Here is a 16995-nt window from a genome sequence, read left to right on the forward strand (position 1 = left end):
CCTAACCCATACATCTTTGGACTGTGGGAGGAAACTTGAGCACCTGGAGGAAATCCACACAGACATGGGGAGAATGTGCAAACTCCACACAGTCACCCAAGGCTGGAATAAAACCTTGGTCCCTGGCGCTGTGAGGCAGCTGTGCTAATCACTGTGCCACCCATGGCGTAAAATATATTTTGTGATCTGTGTTATCCTTTAAATCTATATATATTTGTGAAGAAAGTGGGAGTGAAGGAGTATTGTATTGTTGTCAAACTTTTCATGTGTAATAAATGCATTTTAGTTGTTAAAAGCTAATTGGCATTCCTGTGACCGTTCTTCCACATTTTCTAAAAAAGTATTTTGAGCCAGGGTTCCATTCTGTCCAGTAGTAACACCAACTGAGATTGTAACAGCAGAACAATAATTACTGCATTTCTAAAGGTAATCAATTGGTTCTGAAGCACTGGAATATGCAGAGGGCATGAAAGACACCATTAAAAAGGTTTTTCTTTACACAACTAGTTAAATAATGTTGTAGAATTGACTCTTCACCACAGGGAAAAGTGGTGGTTGTATACAGACCTGGAATTCTTCAGCTTGTCCCTGACCCACTCCAGTTGTTTGTCAGCCACCATATAATCTTTTGGTGCTTCTGGTTCCTTCCCCTGAAAGTCATCAGAATTTCCACAGAGCAGGACCGTGTCTAGCATCAGGATTGTAACCGTGGTGTTAAAGTCTGCGATGGTGAAGTTCAAGTCATAGTAGTAAGATGGAAAATTCCTGGAAATCAAACCATAATGTTTAAACAAATAAGAAGCAGTTGTGATGTTGGAGAAATGGGAAATTGCAGGAAACTTAACCCATCTCACCATCTTTTGGAGACTTTAGAATACTCGATCTGTGCAGTGACATTGCCCAAATGATCATGGTTTCCTGCTACAACAAACCAGGGCACATCCTTCAGTGACTTGGCAGAAAAGATTTCCTCAAATGTTTCCTGTGATCACAAAGAACACTGCAACCTCTGATTATCAATCTATTGGCCTAAAATAAATCTAAAACTTGAGAGTCTTTGAAGCAGAAATTACACTAAAAATCAATACTGCCTCTTGAGAATTCTTGCCCTACTAGAGATTATTTTGGGTGACATTTGATGGTATCAAACGATAATCCAATTGGCAGTAATAAATGTGCATCTGACTAATGCAAAAACTTAAAGGTCTAATTCCCATGGCCTCATCCTTCCCCATCTCTGTGGCCTTCTATGACCCATCAAAATCTCCAAATTACTCTGTCTTAGGCTTTTGCACATCTTAATTTTAACTGCTCTGTCATTTGTGGCTGTGCTTTCAGCCGTTCATGGGAATTCATTCCCTAAAGCTTGTTTTCTCTCCCCCATCATTATAAGATGGTCATTAAACATACATCTCCAAGCTTTCCGTCACTGTGCTAATACTTAATGTGGTTCAGTGTCGAATTGTTTGATAATTGCTGCTGTGAAGCAGCCTTTCCAATAGTAAAATGTTCCATATAAATCCAAGTAATTGTTGTTTAACTATAACACAGATGCTCAGATGTTCTTGACATTCTGCACTACACCAGCACATTTTAAGCTCTGCTATCAGAGAGCTAATTGACATTAATTGGCCCTCCAACCCATCCCACCTGCAGCTCAACAACAGGCACAGCCACAAGTCACATATGGTTTTTCTAGAGCCTCCCCCAAAATCCTCGTCTGGGGTATAAGGAAAATGAAAATTCAGTCCCATTACCTGAAATCTTTTATCGGTGAGGCTGTAAACACCAGTGTAATAAAAGTTATCCCCCAGAGAGAGGACAAAGTCAGCGCCCATCGTCTCAGCCACAACACCCATTTGTTGGGCAGTACTTCTCTCCACAGGAGTCGTGTATGGTGAAAATGGAAGCCCTCCCCAGTCACCGAGTGCCAAGAAACGGATGGCTTTGGAGTGACCTGAGCCAAGATTAAGTGAATAGGGTTATACAGATTGCGTACAAAGAATGTAGCAAATTAACAGATACTAATTGAAAAGCTAGACTGGATAGGTACAATGAACTGATTAGCCTTGTTCTTTGTTGTAATTCTTATGACTCACCTTAAAGCAATCTTTTTAACTGATAGTCTAAACTCATTATCCTTCCAGCACGTTCTGCTCCCACCTCCAAAATTTGGACGCTGACAACTGAAGTTCACCACATTGAAATTTAGAAAACATGACTAATAACTAAATCAGTGTCTAGGCTCCAAACCATTAATACCTATGAATTAGTACAAAAAAACTAAACAGGTTTGATGTGATCTGTCAAATCCAAACCTCCTGACTCAATAGGAACTTTTAGAGCACTCACCCCATCCAACCAAGAATTCGTGATTTGTTCTGTGCAACTAAATACCAAATCAACAGTTGCTCTATTTAGAAGCTTGTCTCTCTTATCTAATTAGCAAATTTAATGGCTTTAGCAGGTTCAGGAGATGTTGAATTGGATGGAACTTTGCAAATCCTTGAACAAATCAAGGGATACTAGGAATTGGGAAAGTCTTCTTACAGACCTAGGAATGCTATTAAAAAGTGAGATATATCTCTATCTGCACTTTCTGTTGTCTAAGACTCACCTGTAGCTTCAAGTCTCTGGTTTATAACACTTTTGACTGTGCGACATCTATTGCCAAAGATGGCCATTTAGAACCTCACACCCAATTTTATTGCTACATGAAATCCGAATATATACAAATCATTCGCATACATCATCAGCACAATGCCTGGCAGGCAACAGCTTTAAATGTCCTACAACACATTGAAGTGTCCACATTGCTTGTCAGTAGGAACATGTGAGTGTTAGCAGAATCATGCAGGAGAATGGAAAACTCTCTTACCTATCTCATCAGTAGGGCTGGAGCCTGATGACACAGTCTGAAGAATGATCAGAAGTATCACTGCAATGCTCAGAAACACCGCCATCTGAAACTTGCACACAATGCAGTAAATAACTCAGATTCATGCAATGGAATTCTTACAATCCAATTCTAAAGGCGCATGTCTTGTGATTTGCAGCAGATTAACAGATTCACTGAACCTTTTCCACAAACAATGTTGGCTCACTCCCACTATCACTTCCTGGACTTAATATCTGACTCAGATTAAGTTTCACTTGTGTTTCTTAACTGTTTTTTGTTAAGAAGTGAGGGGCAGTGGATTTGGATGAAATTTTACACCTGTGTTTTCTCAAGCAGTCAGGGGCAGAGGATTTGGATGCTGCCCCTAGAACAGGTTTCAACTTGCCTTGTTTATACTGTAATCAGATCCCATGTTGGCTGACTCAGAACTAGGTAGTTCAACATGACTGTTGAATCATGTTAATCTGTACCTTGATTCTATTTACCTACTTCTGACGGATAGTCTTTCATATCCTTATGGTATTTTTGTTCATGATTCCCCTCCAGCGAACTATCATATCTCTTTAGAATTTTAAATACCTCAATTAGATTACCCCTCAGTGTTATAAACTCAAAGTTGTGGTGCACATTGGTACTAACAGCATAGGCAGGAAGAGTGATGAAGTCCTGCAAAAGGAATTAGGTAGTAAATTGAAAAGCAGGACATCTAGGGTTGTAATCTCAGGATTACTTCCTATGCCACATGCCAGTGGGGCTAGGAATAGGAAGATATTACAGTTAAACATGTGGCTAGAGAGCTGGTGTCGGAGGGAGGATCATTGAGAAGTCTTCCAGGGCAGGTGGGACCTATTCAAGAAGAAACAGTTGCACCTGAACTGGAGAGGCTCTAATATTTTGACAGGGATGTTTGCAAGTGTCACTTAGGCAGGTTTAAACTAGAGTGGTGGGGGGTTGGGACCAGTGCAGTAGGTCAGTAAGTGGAGTGACCAATGAGGAGTTACAGACTAAGGCCAGTAAAGCTAAGAGGAAGAAGGAGAGGTTACTGAATATGGCAGGTCTGGCAGTCCGATGTGTATTTATTTTAGCGCAAGGAGTATGACAGGCAAGGCAGATGAACTGCTTGGCTTAGTGCATATATCTATGATGTTGTAACTATTACAGAAGCTTGGTTGAGAGGGAGAGGGAAGGACTGGTAGCTTAACGTTCCAGGACTTAGATGTTTCAGGCATGATAGAGAGGGATGTAAAAGAGATGGGAAGTTGTGTTACCGATTAGGGAGAATACCACAGCTGTACCAAGGGAAGACACCTTAGAGGGCTCATCCAGCGAGGCCATATGGGTAGAGCTCCCAGCAGGAGATAGAGGGACAGGTATGTGGAAAAATGGTTATGGAAAAATATAAAAACAACACGATTGACTAGGAGGGCAAGAAATGAGTTAGTCATAGAATGGTTGCAAAACAGAAGAAGACCATTCAGCCCACCATATCTGTGCAGCTGTCAGCTTCTGCCACTTCCCAGCCCTTCCTGTCACTCTGTAAATTTATTTTTTGCAGCTATTTATCCATTTCCCTTTTGAAAGTCATGAGTCACCATATCACAGCTGATACATTCCAAATCCTAACCACTCTCAGCCCTAAAAATAATTTCCATATTGGGATTGGTTATTATGCTATTTATCTTAAATTGAAGTCCGCTGGTTCTCAACTTAGAAGTTTCCTCCCATCTATTTGATGTCGACCCCTCAATTTTGAACTCTTCTACTAAATTTCCCTTTAACCTTCTCTAAAAAGAAGAAAGTTTCTCCAAGTTACCCATGTAACTGATGTCCCTCACCCTGCAATCTACCTATCTAAAGCATAGCATTCAGAACCAGACAATACTTCTGTTGAGGCTGTTTTATGAAGCACCATCTGAACTTCGATGCTTTTGTAATCTGTGACTGGGATTTTCACCTCACGCCATGTTTCCCACAGCAGAGGCAGCTTGCCACCGGCAGGGGGTAATGGTCTTTGGTAGGATCATATGTTTATCTATATGGATCCCATATGCCTTCATTAACTGCTTTCTCAATCTTCCCTTCCACAATTTGTGCACATTCATCCTCAATTTGCTATTATTGCGATTCCTTGTTACTTTTTATTGCCTCTCTTTGTTGTTCCTACCAAGATGAATCACCCCACACTTGCAGCATTAAATTTCATCTGCCACTTGTCTGCCCATTCATGATTATCCATGGCAACATGAAGTTTCTTCTCACAAATACTTACAATTTTATGTAATCTGCACATTTCAAAATTGTGCCTTCTACACCCATGTCAAAGTCATTAATATAAATCAAGGAAAACAGTTATCCTAGTGCAAATACCTGTGGAACACCACTGTACAGCTTCCTCCACTCCAAAAAGAAACTACTGTTCACTACTGCTCCCTGTTACTCAGCTAATTTCATATTCCTGCTGCCACAGCTCCCTTTTATTCAGGGGACTTAGGGAAGCGGTGGTATAGCGGTATTGTTGCTGGATTCAATTTAGAGAGTAAAAAGTCTACTGCGTTTACCCCAGTCCAATGCCGGCACATCCACATCATGACTTCAATTTAGAGACCCAGGGAACCTGGGTTTGAATCCCATCAGAGCAGATAGTAAAATTTAAATTCAATAAAAATCTGGAATTAAAAGTCTAATGATGACTATGAAACCATTGTTGATTGTCTTAAAAATCCATCTGGTTGAATAATGTCTTTTAGGGAAGGAGAAATATGCTATCCTTACCTGGTCTGGCCTACACATGACTCCAGACCTATAGCAATGTGGTTTGCTCTTAAATGCCCTCAAAGGTGGGCAATAAATGCTGGCCCAGCCAGCAACACTCACAACGCATGAATGGATTAAAAAACCCTTCAATTTTGATAGCAAGCCTATTATGTCACACTCTATCCATGTGCACCACATCACCATTATCATCTCCATTACATCAATCAAGTTTGTGATTTTCCCTTAATAAATCTGTGCTGGATTTCTTTAATACACATTGTCCAATTGACTGTTAATTTTGTCCCAGGATATCATTTCTAACAGGCTCCCCACCACTATGGTTACCCTGATTGCCTCTAGTTATAAGTCTCAGTCATACATCCCTTTTTTGAAAAAGGGTTTCAACATTTGCAATTTTTCATTTCTCTAGCACTACTAACCAAAACTGACCACTTCATCACTTTTGTTTTCAACATCGAAACTAGAAGCAGGAGTAGGCCTTTTGGCCATTCGAGTCCGCTCTGCCATTCATTTTGATCATGGCTGCTCATCAAATTCAATATCCTGACCTCCCTTCAGCACCAAGAGCTATTTCTAATTTTGTCTTGAAATCAGACAATGGGTTCAACTACATTCTACACATTCACCACCCACCACCCTCTGGATGAAGAAATTTCTCCTCACCTCAGTTCTAAAAGGTTTACCCCTTATCCTCAAACTATGACCCCTAGTTCTAGACTCCCCCACCATTTACTATGTGAGGGAAAGGCAAATATTGTATTCATTTTTTTATACCTGTCTACCAGCTTTTAGCATGTTGTGTTCTCTGACATGAAAATCTTTGTTCCCAGAGTGAAACAGGAGTAGAGATGTATTGTTGCAATTATACAAGACCTTGCCACAACTGGAATATTGTGTGCAGTTTTTGTCACCTTATCTGAGGATTGATGTTCTTGCCCGAGAGGGAGTGCAAAGAAGGTTTACTAGACTGATTCCTGGGATGGTGGGACTGAAATGAGGAGTGATTGAGTCAGTTAGGATTGTATTCACTGCAGTTCAAAAGAAGTGAGTGAATTTCATAGAAACCTGTAAAATTCTAACAGGACTGGACAGAGTAAATGCAGGAAGGATGTTCCTGATAGAACATAGAACATTACAGCGCAGAACAGGCCCTTCAGCCCACGATGTTGCGCCGACCAATTAAAAAAGCAATGACCCTCTAACCTAAACCAATCCCTTTCCATCCATAAACCTATCCACGGATCTCTTAAACGCCCCCAAACTAGGCGCATCTTCAACTGCAGCAGGCAGGGCATTCCAATCCCTCACCACCCTCTGGGTAAAGAACCTACCTCTGACATCCGTCCTATAACTACCACCCCTTAATTTAGAGCTATGCCCCCTCGTGCTAGCATTCTCCATCCGAGGAAAAAGGCTATCACTGTCCACCCTATCTAAACCTCTAATCATCCTGTATGTTTCAGTAAGGTCCCCTCTTAGCCGCCTTCTTTCTAACGAAAACAACCTCAAATCCCTCAGTCTCTCCTCATAGGACCTTCCCTCCATACCAGGCAACATCCTGGTAAACCTCCTCTGCACCCTCTCCAAAGCCTCCACATCCTTCCTATAATGTGGGGACCAGAACTGCACACAATACTCCAAGTGCGGACGCACCAGAGTTTTGTACAGTTGCAACATGACGTTGCGGCTCCTAAATTCAATCCCCTACCAATAAACGCCAAGACACCGTATGCCTTCCTAACAACCTTATCCACTTGATTCCCAACTTTCAGGGATCTATGTACACATACACCTAGATCCCTCTGTTCATCAACACTATTCAGAGTCCTACCGTTAGCCCTATACTCTACACATCTGTTATTCCTGCCAAAGTGAATTACCTCACACTTTTCCGCATTAAACTCCATCTGCCACCTCTCGGCCCAACTCTGCAACTTGTCCAAGTCTCTCTGTAAACTATGACACCCCTCTTCACTATCTACCACTCCTCCGACTTTGGTGTCATCAGCAAATTTACTGATCCACCCAACTATACCCTCATCCAGATCATTTATAAAAATTACAAACAGCAGTGGCCCCAAAACAGATCCCTGAGGCACACCACTTGTAACCGAACTCCATGACAAATACTTACCATCAACCACCACCCTCTGTCTCCTATCTGCTAGCCAATTCCTGATCCAATTAACTAAATCACCCTCAATCCCATACATCTGCATTTTCTGCACAAGCCTTCCATGGTGAACCTTATCAAACGCCTTACTAAAGTCCATATATACCACGTCAACTGCCTTACCCCCATCCACCTCTTTGGTCACTCTCTCAAAAAACTCAATAAGGTTAGTAAGGCACGACCTACCCTTCACAAAACCGTGCTATCTCCAATCAATTCATTACTCCCTAAATAACTATAAATCCTATCCCTAATAATTTTTTCTAAAACTTTGCCCACAACAGAAGTAAGACTCACCGGTCTATAATTCCCGGGGAAGTCTCCGTTCCCCTTCTTAAACAATGGGACAACGTTTGCTATCCATTGATGGTGAGAGTATCTGGAACCAGGGGTCACAGACTGAGGGTACAGAGTAAACCTTTTAGGACTGAGATGAGGAGACATTTCTTCACCAGAGTGGTGAATCTGTGGAATTCATTACCATTGAAAGTAGTTGAGGCCAAAACATTGCAAGTTTTCAAGCAGTTAAATATAGCTTGGGGTGACTGGGATCAGAGAAGATGGCGGGGGCGCGGGGGGGGGGAGGTGGGATCAGGCCATTGAGTTGAATGATCAGCTACGATCATAATTGTGAAGCAAGCTCAAAGGCCGGATGTTTCTATGAAAAGTATAAAAAACCATTTCTGCATTTATCCCACGTTAGAAGCAGAAGAACTCCCTCCATAGCATGCTAATTTCATCTAAAGACCATGGGTTCCAGCCTGCCTTTATACAGCATGGAGCAGCAATGAGGACAGAGTGCTGCATTACTGAGTATCGAAAGTGAAAGGAGGCACTTCGATGAGATTTTCTCTTCCCTTACTGACCCCCGAGAGTTCTCTCTCAGTCGAAATTTTAACCCCAAATCCCATCTCTTAAACTCCAGAACTCACAGATTGTCCCATACGCTTCAGTCTGGTTTTGTCTTGCAGCTCCTTCAGCTTTGCAGCAGTTGTTACGTGCTCGGGAATTTCCGTTTACAATAAGTTTAAAACCAACAAACCACTGGTTCCCTGGAAGCAGTAATCTCCGAGTTTCAGCAATGCTTATCTGAGACACCAGCCAAATGTTTCCACTACACTAACACTGACTGGCCACAGACAATGCAAAAGCTGAGGCCATGCCCTCAGCAGAGCACTCACTCCGGTCCTCTCCTCTGTCTAAGAGGTTCTTACCTTTGCCCTGCTTCTTCACCGAATGTCTCTCCACGTTCCAGTTCCTCTATAAAGGACCCAGTTTTAATCACGCCGACTAACCCGTAAATATTCACAGAAATAAGCGGAACTGAATAGAGGATCCGCCTTCCAATGGATAGCCCGTCAGCAAAACTTGAGGGGGGGAATCCGGTCAGCAAATTCACTGACCAAGGGTCATCCAGACGCGAAACGTTGGTTCTAATCTCTCCCCACAAATGCTGTCAGACCTGCTGAGATTTTCCAGCATTTTTTGGTTTTGTAGCAAATTCTCTGCCCCACCTCCAAACACTGGCACCTTACTTGGTGCCGTACTGAGGCACACACAGCTGGAAAGTTCATGTCCCATTGCACAGGCTTAGGGAAAAGTTGTTGCTACCCTGGTCACAGGCGTATCTGGTGACACAAGGAGGCGCCGAAGACAGCGAGATTCGACTATGGAGTTCCCTCCAGTTGAATATCTTGCACACGCTCACAGATAAGGAAGACAGTGGATATAGAACTGGTTATCCCGAGGTATTTAACTCATCAAGGTTCAATATCCTCGGAAAAGAGAGAAAAGTGATTCAGTCTAGGTACTATCGAGTGCCTGACATATCAATAGCCTGACACAAAATGCTGTGAATATCCAAATAATTAAATCTGGAGTAAAAAGCTAGTTTTGTTCATGGTGACCATGAAACTACTGATTGTTGTAAAAATCCATCTGCTTCATTAATGAAAGAACTCTGTCATCCTTTACCCAGTAAGTTGTCTCACAACACCAGGTTAAAGTCCAAATGTTGGACTTTACTGTGCCTACCTCAGTCCAATGCTTTACCCAGTCTGATCTACAACTGATTCAAAGCTCACAGCAATGTGTCTGACTCTTAACTGCCTTCTGAGGTGATCTAGCAAGTCACTCAGTTGTATCAAACCACTATCAAACAGTTGAAAAAAAATGAATGCACCCTACATCAACCGACACTTGAAACAAGAAATGCACAGCCTGCCCAGTCGATCCTGCAAAGTGCTCTCATTACCATCCAGGGAGTTCTGCCAAAATTGGGTGAGCTGTGCCTCAGACTAATCAAGCCTGATATTGTGATATTCACCAAGTCAGATCTCACAGCCATCCCTGAATATGTCCCGTTTCACTGATGGGATAGACCCATCACAAGTGGTGGCATGATGCTAGACAGTCACAGTAAAGTGACTCTGGGAATCCTCAACATTGCAGTTGAAATCTCATGGCATCGGGTCAAGTGGGTTCAAAATGTCATCCCTCAGCTGGTGAATTAGTACTCCTACATGTAGCAACATGGAGCAACACAGTGGCACAGTGGTTAGTGCTGCTGCCTCACAGTGCCAGGGACCCAGGTTCAATTCCTAACCTCCGGTCACTGTCTGTGTGGAGTTTGCACATTCTCCCCGTTCTGTGTGGGTTTCCACCGGGTGCTCCGGTTTCCTCTCACAGTCTGAAAGATGTGCTGGTTCGGTGCTGGAGTGTGGCGACTAGGGGAATTTCACAGTAACTTCATTGCACTGTTAATGTAAGCCTATTTGTGATAAATAAATAAACTTAACTTTACATGTTGAACACCATATGTTGAAGACGCACTGAGGGTGGCAAGAGCACAGACTTAATGGGTGCAATTCTCTCGCTGCGCTACTCTAAAAGCTGGACATACCTACCCAGTTGTCAATGGCATTTCACATTCTCCGCAACCCGGCCGCTAAAATTGGTGGGCGGGCTGGGAGAATTCCGGCTAATCAAGAGTGGCTCTGTAGCACTACTACTAACAGAACTCGCCAGCACCAAAGAAAATACCTGCCACACATGCCCTGTGGCAGATAGTAAGGGAACCAACAAGAGGAAAAAATATACATGACCTTACCCTCACAAAGTTACCTGTAGCAGACACATTTATCCATGTGATTATTGATAGGAATGATGCATGCACGGTCCTTACGAAAATGTGGCCTGTAGCTTCCGTGGACTGGTAATCTTTGGCAGGTTGTCAATCTAGATGAACTTAGCCAGGTTGAAATTCCAAAACCCTGTCTCACCCGACCTTCCTCACTCAGGTGGGTGAGACAGGAGCAGCAAAATGTGCCCCTGGCTGCATTGATGCAGAGTAACTGGGGCACATAGAAGAAAAACATGCCCCCTTTTTACCACACTAGCTGCTGTAAAGTGTCATGCACTGAAGCTTGGGGCAGCCGCTGCAAAGGCACAATGGGGAAAGACCTTTTAACAGAGGCAGACCGAGGGCCCGGGAGCTGCAGAACACCCTCAGCCTGCGTAACTGTGTGCCAATCTGAGAAAAAAACGGCACACAGTAAAATTTGAGGCATGTATGTAGTTTTATGTTTTGAAACATAATAACTGTAATTTTGTTAATGACTGTAAAAGTGTTTTTTTCTGCACTGTTTACAATTTTTAGACATGTAGGTTTACAGTGGTTTAATTGAGATTTTTATGAATAAAGTATATTTTTGAAATAAAAAAATTGTCTAAAGGGATAATTTAAAGAGGCAAGATGAGTCGGGGGGAGCAAAGTATCAGACTGATGAGAGGGATTAGAATAATGGGAGGGGAGGGAGGTTGGACTAGAAGAAAGAGGGAGATCAGACTATTAGAGAGAGGGTCGGATTGGGATGGGGGGGCAGGAGGTTGGCCAGAAGGGTTGTACCAGTGGGGAGGGGGTCTCCACTGGGATGGAGGTGGTGTGGGCATCCCCTGGAAAGGTGGGGGGGGTGTCAGGAAGGGGTCAGGTTTGTGGATGGGATGTGTTTTGTCCCATGCAGGTCCTGTCAGACATTTTGAACAGTTACTCTGAGCGAGTAGTAGTTTTTTTCAGTGTTTTGTTTTCATACTGAGGATAGCATCCATTATACTGTGTGGCACCATCACGGTGCAAACTGGATGCCAGGATTATTCTGTGAGGAGAGATTGAGGAGATTGGCCTGTATTCTCTAGAATTAAGAAGAATGAGAGGTGATCTCACTGAAGTATACAAAATTCTTCTAAAGCACAACGGAGTAGATGCAGGAAGAATGTTTCCCCTGATTGGAATGGGGGGGGGGGTTGAAAAGGGGACACCAATTCAGAATAAGAGATGTGATATTTAGGACAGAAATGAAGAGGAGTGTCTTCAGTGAATCTTTGGAATTCTCCACACCAGAGGCCTGTGAAGGTAGTCATTGAGTATGTTCCCAGCAGATGTCAATAGATTGTCATCAAGAAATAAAGGTAAAGTGTGGGAAAATTGCATTGAGACAGATGATCAGCCATGACAATGGTGGATAGCAAAGCATGCTTGAGAGCTAGAAGACCCTACTCCTGTGCCTATATTCCTATATAACGATAATTGTCATGGAAAACAATGAGGACACCGAGGGGGTCAGTTAAAGTAGCAAGGACAGAACCTGGAATTCAGTTTAACTAAGAACTAAGAGAGCCCAGGATTCAGTTTAATCCCCTTGAGAAGATAGCCAGGGTTCAGTACAAAACACTGAGGAGAGAGGCGGGAATTCAGATTAAAACAACAGCTTGGGGATTCAGACTGAAACAGTAAGAAGTCTCAGAGGACCAAATTAAAATCCAACAGGTTTATTTGTTATCACGTGCTTTCGTCAGCTGTTCCTTTGTCATATGAGTGGATCTGTGTTGATATGTGCAATTTTCTTGGAGATCCTCCCCACTTTGAGCTGGCAGTCTGCCATATTGGTGGTCACCACGATTGGAGATGCCAGCGTTGGATTGAAATTGTGAGGAGAGAGTCGGGAATTCAGAGTGAAACAGTGAGGAGAAAGTTGGGAATTCAGAGTGAAAGTGAGGAGAGAGTCTGGAATTCAAACTGAAACAGTGAGGAGAGAGTCGGAAATTCAGAGTGAAACAGTGAGGAGAGAGTCGGAAATTCAGAGTGAAACAGTGAGGAGAGAGTCGGGAATTCAGAGTGAAACAGTGAGGAGAGAGTCGGGAATTCAGAGGGTAAGTGAGGAGAGAGTCGGGAATTCAGAGTGAAACAGTGAGGAGAGTGTCGGGAATTCAGAGTGAAACAGTGAGGAGAGAGTCGGGAATTCAGAGTGAAACAGTGAGGAGAGAGTCGGGAATTCAGAGTGAAACAGTGAGGAGAGAGTCGGGAATTCAGAGTGAAACAGTGAGGAGAGAGTCGGGAATTCAGAGTGAAACAGTGAGGAGAGAGTCGGGAATTCAGAGTGAAACAGTGAGGGGAAAGTCCGGACTCTCACCAACTTTTACAGATGCACCATAGAAAGCTTTCTGGTTGTATCACAGCTTGGTATGGGCTCCTGCTCTGCCCAAGACCGCAAGGAACTACAAAAGTTCATGAATTTAGCCCAATCCATCACGCAAGCCAGCCTCCTGTATATTGACTCTGTCTACACTTCCCACTGCCTTGGTAAAGCAGCCAGCATAATTAAGGACCCCATGCACCCCGGACATTCTCTTTTCCACCTTCTTTCTTTGGGAAGAACATACAAAAGTCTGAGGTCATGTCTCAACCAACTGAAGAACAGCTTCTTCCCTGCTGTTGTCAGACTTTTGAATGGACTTACCTTGCATTAAGTTGATCTTTCTCTACACTCTCGCTATGGCTGTAACACTACATTCTGCACTCTCTCATTTCGTTCTCTATGAACAATATGTTTTGTCTGATAATGTGCAAGAAACAATACTTTTCACTGTATGTTAAAAAATGTGACAATAATAAATCAAATCAAATCAATTCAGAATTAAATTGGGACCATTCTCCTTGGGGAAAAAGTTGAGAGGAGATTTGTTCAAAGTATTGTAAATCATGAAAGGTCTGGGCAGAGCAGGTGAAACTGTCCCCATTGATGTAAGGAGCATGAACCTGAGGTCCCATTTTGCGGTAGTTGTTATGAGGAAAATAGTTTTTTACACAGCTAGCGGAATGCGCTTCCTGACAGTGTGGTGGAAGCATGTCCAATCGAGGCATTCATGAGTGAAATTGAAGATTATTTGAAAAGAAATGATCTGCAGATTTACAGTGTGAAGGCAGGAGAATAGCAAGAGGTGAAATGCTGATTTGAAGATCTGGTGCATACACGATGGGCCGAAGGGACTCAGTGTAACGATTCTACGGTCTCCTGGAAGATGCTCATACAACCACGCTTTATTTCCATAGCTCTAATATCACGGAACCCAATTTTAACTCATCTGGCATTGGGAGCAGATAGCAACACACCTGTTAAAATATAAAGAACTGCCATTGATATATTTCCTGACTCGGAAAGTTAGGGATTATATATCAGTTCAGGAAGTTCTTGCAAGTTCACATTCGAATGCGGTACAGAGGGAGCCTGGGTGGAAGAGCATTACAGAGCCGAGAGGCAGGGCACGGCAGTATAGACTCCCAAACCTGCTGAGTGAGAATTTAACACAAAATAAAACCCTGAATTGGAACAGCACCAAAGTGAACAGGAAACGGAAATGGTGGTTTCTCAGCAACTGTTCTGTTGCTTGTTGCCGGGGAGATTACAGCCGGGAAACTGAGTTAGATGGAAAAAGAGAGGGGGCAGAAAGCTGGGGGCACAGATAAGAGGTGACAGACGAAAGCAATATAGATCGGGAGAAAGATAGATACAGAAGTAGAGAGATAGAATCTATAGCCAGAGAGAAATAGACGCCTCAACAGTCAGACACGGAGACTGATCCCTCAGTAGGCACTGGGCCATTTATAGAACAGGGACCGACAAAGCAAATACGACCCGGAGGAGTCTATGACCATGCTCGGACCACTGCGAGTCCCTGTGCAGGAACTGATTTGGGATTTGCAGAAAAAAATCCAGTTGTTGGGTAAGTTTGGTTGGTTTAATGTATGCAGGAAATTAAATGAAAGATATCTGGACATGTCCCTTTTGACTAAATACCTCGAACCAGGGAATGATGTAAACTGTTGAGATATTTTAATCCAGGTGTGTGGGGAAAAGTTTTTCTTCATCTCTTTAGTTTACTTAGAATCAGAGAATCCCTACAGTGTAGAAGGAGCCATTTGGTACATCAATTCTATACCGACCACCATCCCAGTCAAGTTCTATCCTGTAACCCCTCATTTTTATCCTGCTTTCCCCGACACAAGAGTTAATTTAGCATAGCTAAATTAACACGCATATTTTTGGACTATGGGAGGAAACTGGAACACCCAGAGGAAAGCCACACAGCCACAGGGAGAATATGCAAACTCCAAGCAGACAGTGACCCGAGGCCAGAATCAATCTCAGGTCCCTGTCGCTATGAGGCAGCAGTGCTAACTTGAGCGAGAATGTAAACCGAAATGATGTTGGCGTGGTAGAGACAGAAAAATATAAACAAAGGTGTTGTGAAATTATTAAAACAATGTAAAATGGTAAGAGGATAAAGCATTTCATGGTTCTGTAAAATAAGGTTTTTTTCCGTACTGAAGTGATGCAGGTATAAGCGGTATATAGACTGAAATATTGTACCATGAGGCTAGGCAGTAGTGCTGCCAGGACAACAGGTTGTTTTTGAATTTTAACCAAGCACTTTAAACTAGGCATTTGAATAACAGCAGCCCAACAGATTTGAATTTGATGCTTTGATAATCTGTAAACCAATCCTACTGGAGGATTTTGGTATGTCATCAGGAGTATAAGAGCCAGCTCCCAGTTCCAGGGGGCCAGACAGCAACGGCCACAACTCCCAGCTTCAGAGGCTACTGTCTCTGCCAGTGTAACAGCTACATTTATGTCTTAAAAGAAAGCCTCATCTTGAGTTTGAAGGCAGAAGAAATCACCAAAGAAGACAGAAGATTCTGGAAGATGAAATTTTGAGAATGACTAAAGATTCTGTTTTGCAGTAAAATAAACCTCTGTGCATTCTCTCCAATTTGCTGACTTGTTTTTGTTTTCCGTATGTTCCCAGTACCTGGTTATACTGGATCCCTAGGTAGATTGAGCTGAAATGGTGCACTAACCTTACTGACTGGTTTATTTCAGAAGGTGATCGTAAGGCTTATTATGAAAGTTCACAATCGAAAATCAAGAAAAACAAAGAGACCATTCAATACCTCAGACAGGATAATAAGCGCCTGCACAAAATGCTGGCTGCAGCACTGATGGTAAGATCAAATAAGTCACTCTGGAGTTTTGATCTCTGTCTTTCTGACAGGCTCAGGAATTCTCTTTCATTATAACAACTTTTGATTTTTTTTTAAACTTGGCTTCATCACCGTGATGGAGAAACAACAAACTTGCATTTTAATATTCTCACAAAGTGAGAATATTAAAAAGAATAAATGCTGTACTATTGAAGAAGAGATGAGAAGGAGTGACCAAATACTCAGTTAAAACATGAGTTTTAAGAAATTGAAGTAAAAGGAGGAGTGAGATAAGCATTTTGGTTCACATACAGAAGCATGATTTAAAGTGGTTATAGATGTAGAGAATGTAGAAAAACAGAGGAGATAAATCAGTGGAGGCATTAGTGAGGTATAGAAAGTGCAGGATGGAGCTTAAGAAAACAATTAGGAATGCAAAGAGGGGATATGAGACAGCTCTGGCTGGTAAAAGTAGGGAAAATCCCAACATGTTCTATAAGTATACCAATGGCAAGAGGATAACCAGGGAAAGAGTAGGGCCCCTTAGGGACCGAGAGGGCAATCTGTGGATGGAGCCAGATGACATTGGTAGAGTGTTGAATGAATACTTCACATCTGCCTTCACCCAAGAGAATGAGGATGATGGTATGGAATTCAGGAAGAGAGACTGTGAGATTCTTGAGCAAATTGACATAGGGAAGAACGAGGTCTGGGGGGTCTTGGTAGCCTTAAAAATGAATAAATCTCCAGGTCCAAATGAATTGTGCCCTAGGCTGCTATGGGAGGCAAGGGAGGAGATTGAAGGGGCTCTGACCCAAATTTCCAATT

General features: G+C 42.7%; 2 protein-coding genes across 8 annotated transcripts in view; one reads left to right on the plus strand and one right to left on the minus strand.

Annotated features, from left to right (window-relative positions):
• LOC145360865 (tartrate-resistant acid phosphatase type 5-like) overlaps positions 1-16995 on the minus strand; it is a 37215-nt gene that overhangs the window by 8637 nt on the left and 11583 nt on the right. For 3 of the 7 annotated variants that reach the window (XM_080216345.1, XM_080216350.1, XM_080216351.1), the window contains 4 exons: positions 2879-2969; positions 1758-1957; positions 855-982; positions 568-765 (listed from right to left, as the gene is read on the minus strand). In XM_080216345.1, the coding sequence (XP_080072471.1) occupies positions 568-765; positions 855-982; positions 1758-1957; positions 2879-2969 (617 nt within the window). Of the gene's footprint in view, positions 1-567; positions 766-854; positions 983-1757; positions 1958-2878; positions 2970-8779; positions 9042-9061; positions 9412-16995 lie in introns of those variants that run through there. The other 4 variants (XM_080216349.1, XM_080216348.1, XM_080216347.1 and 1 more) reach the window with 4 other exon arrangements.
• The window catches only part of odad3 (outer dynein arm docking complex subunit 3), a 43556-nt gene continuing 41150 nt past the window's right edge, over positions 14590-16995 (plus strand). Inside the window, exons 1-2 of the mRNA XM_080216344.1 lie at positions 14590-14906; positions 16067-16188. Coding sequence (XP_080072470.1) covers positions 14831-14906; positions 16067-16188 — 198 coding nt within the window. The 5' untranslated portion in view covers positions 14590-14830. The remainder of the gene's footprint in view (positions 14907-16066; positions 16189-16995) is intronic.

Source organism: Carcharhinus amblyrhynchos, chromosome 33 (genome assembly GCF_965287045.1).
Source record: "Carcharhinus amblyrhynchos chromosome 33, sCarAmb.v2.hapA, whole genome shotgun sequence".
Lineage (NCBI taxonomy): Eukaryota > Metazoa > Chordata > Chondrichthyes > Carcharhiniformes > Carcharhinidae > Carcharhinus > Carcharhinus amblyrhynchos.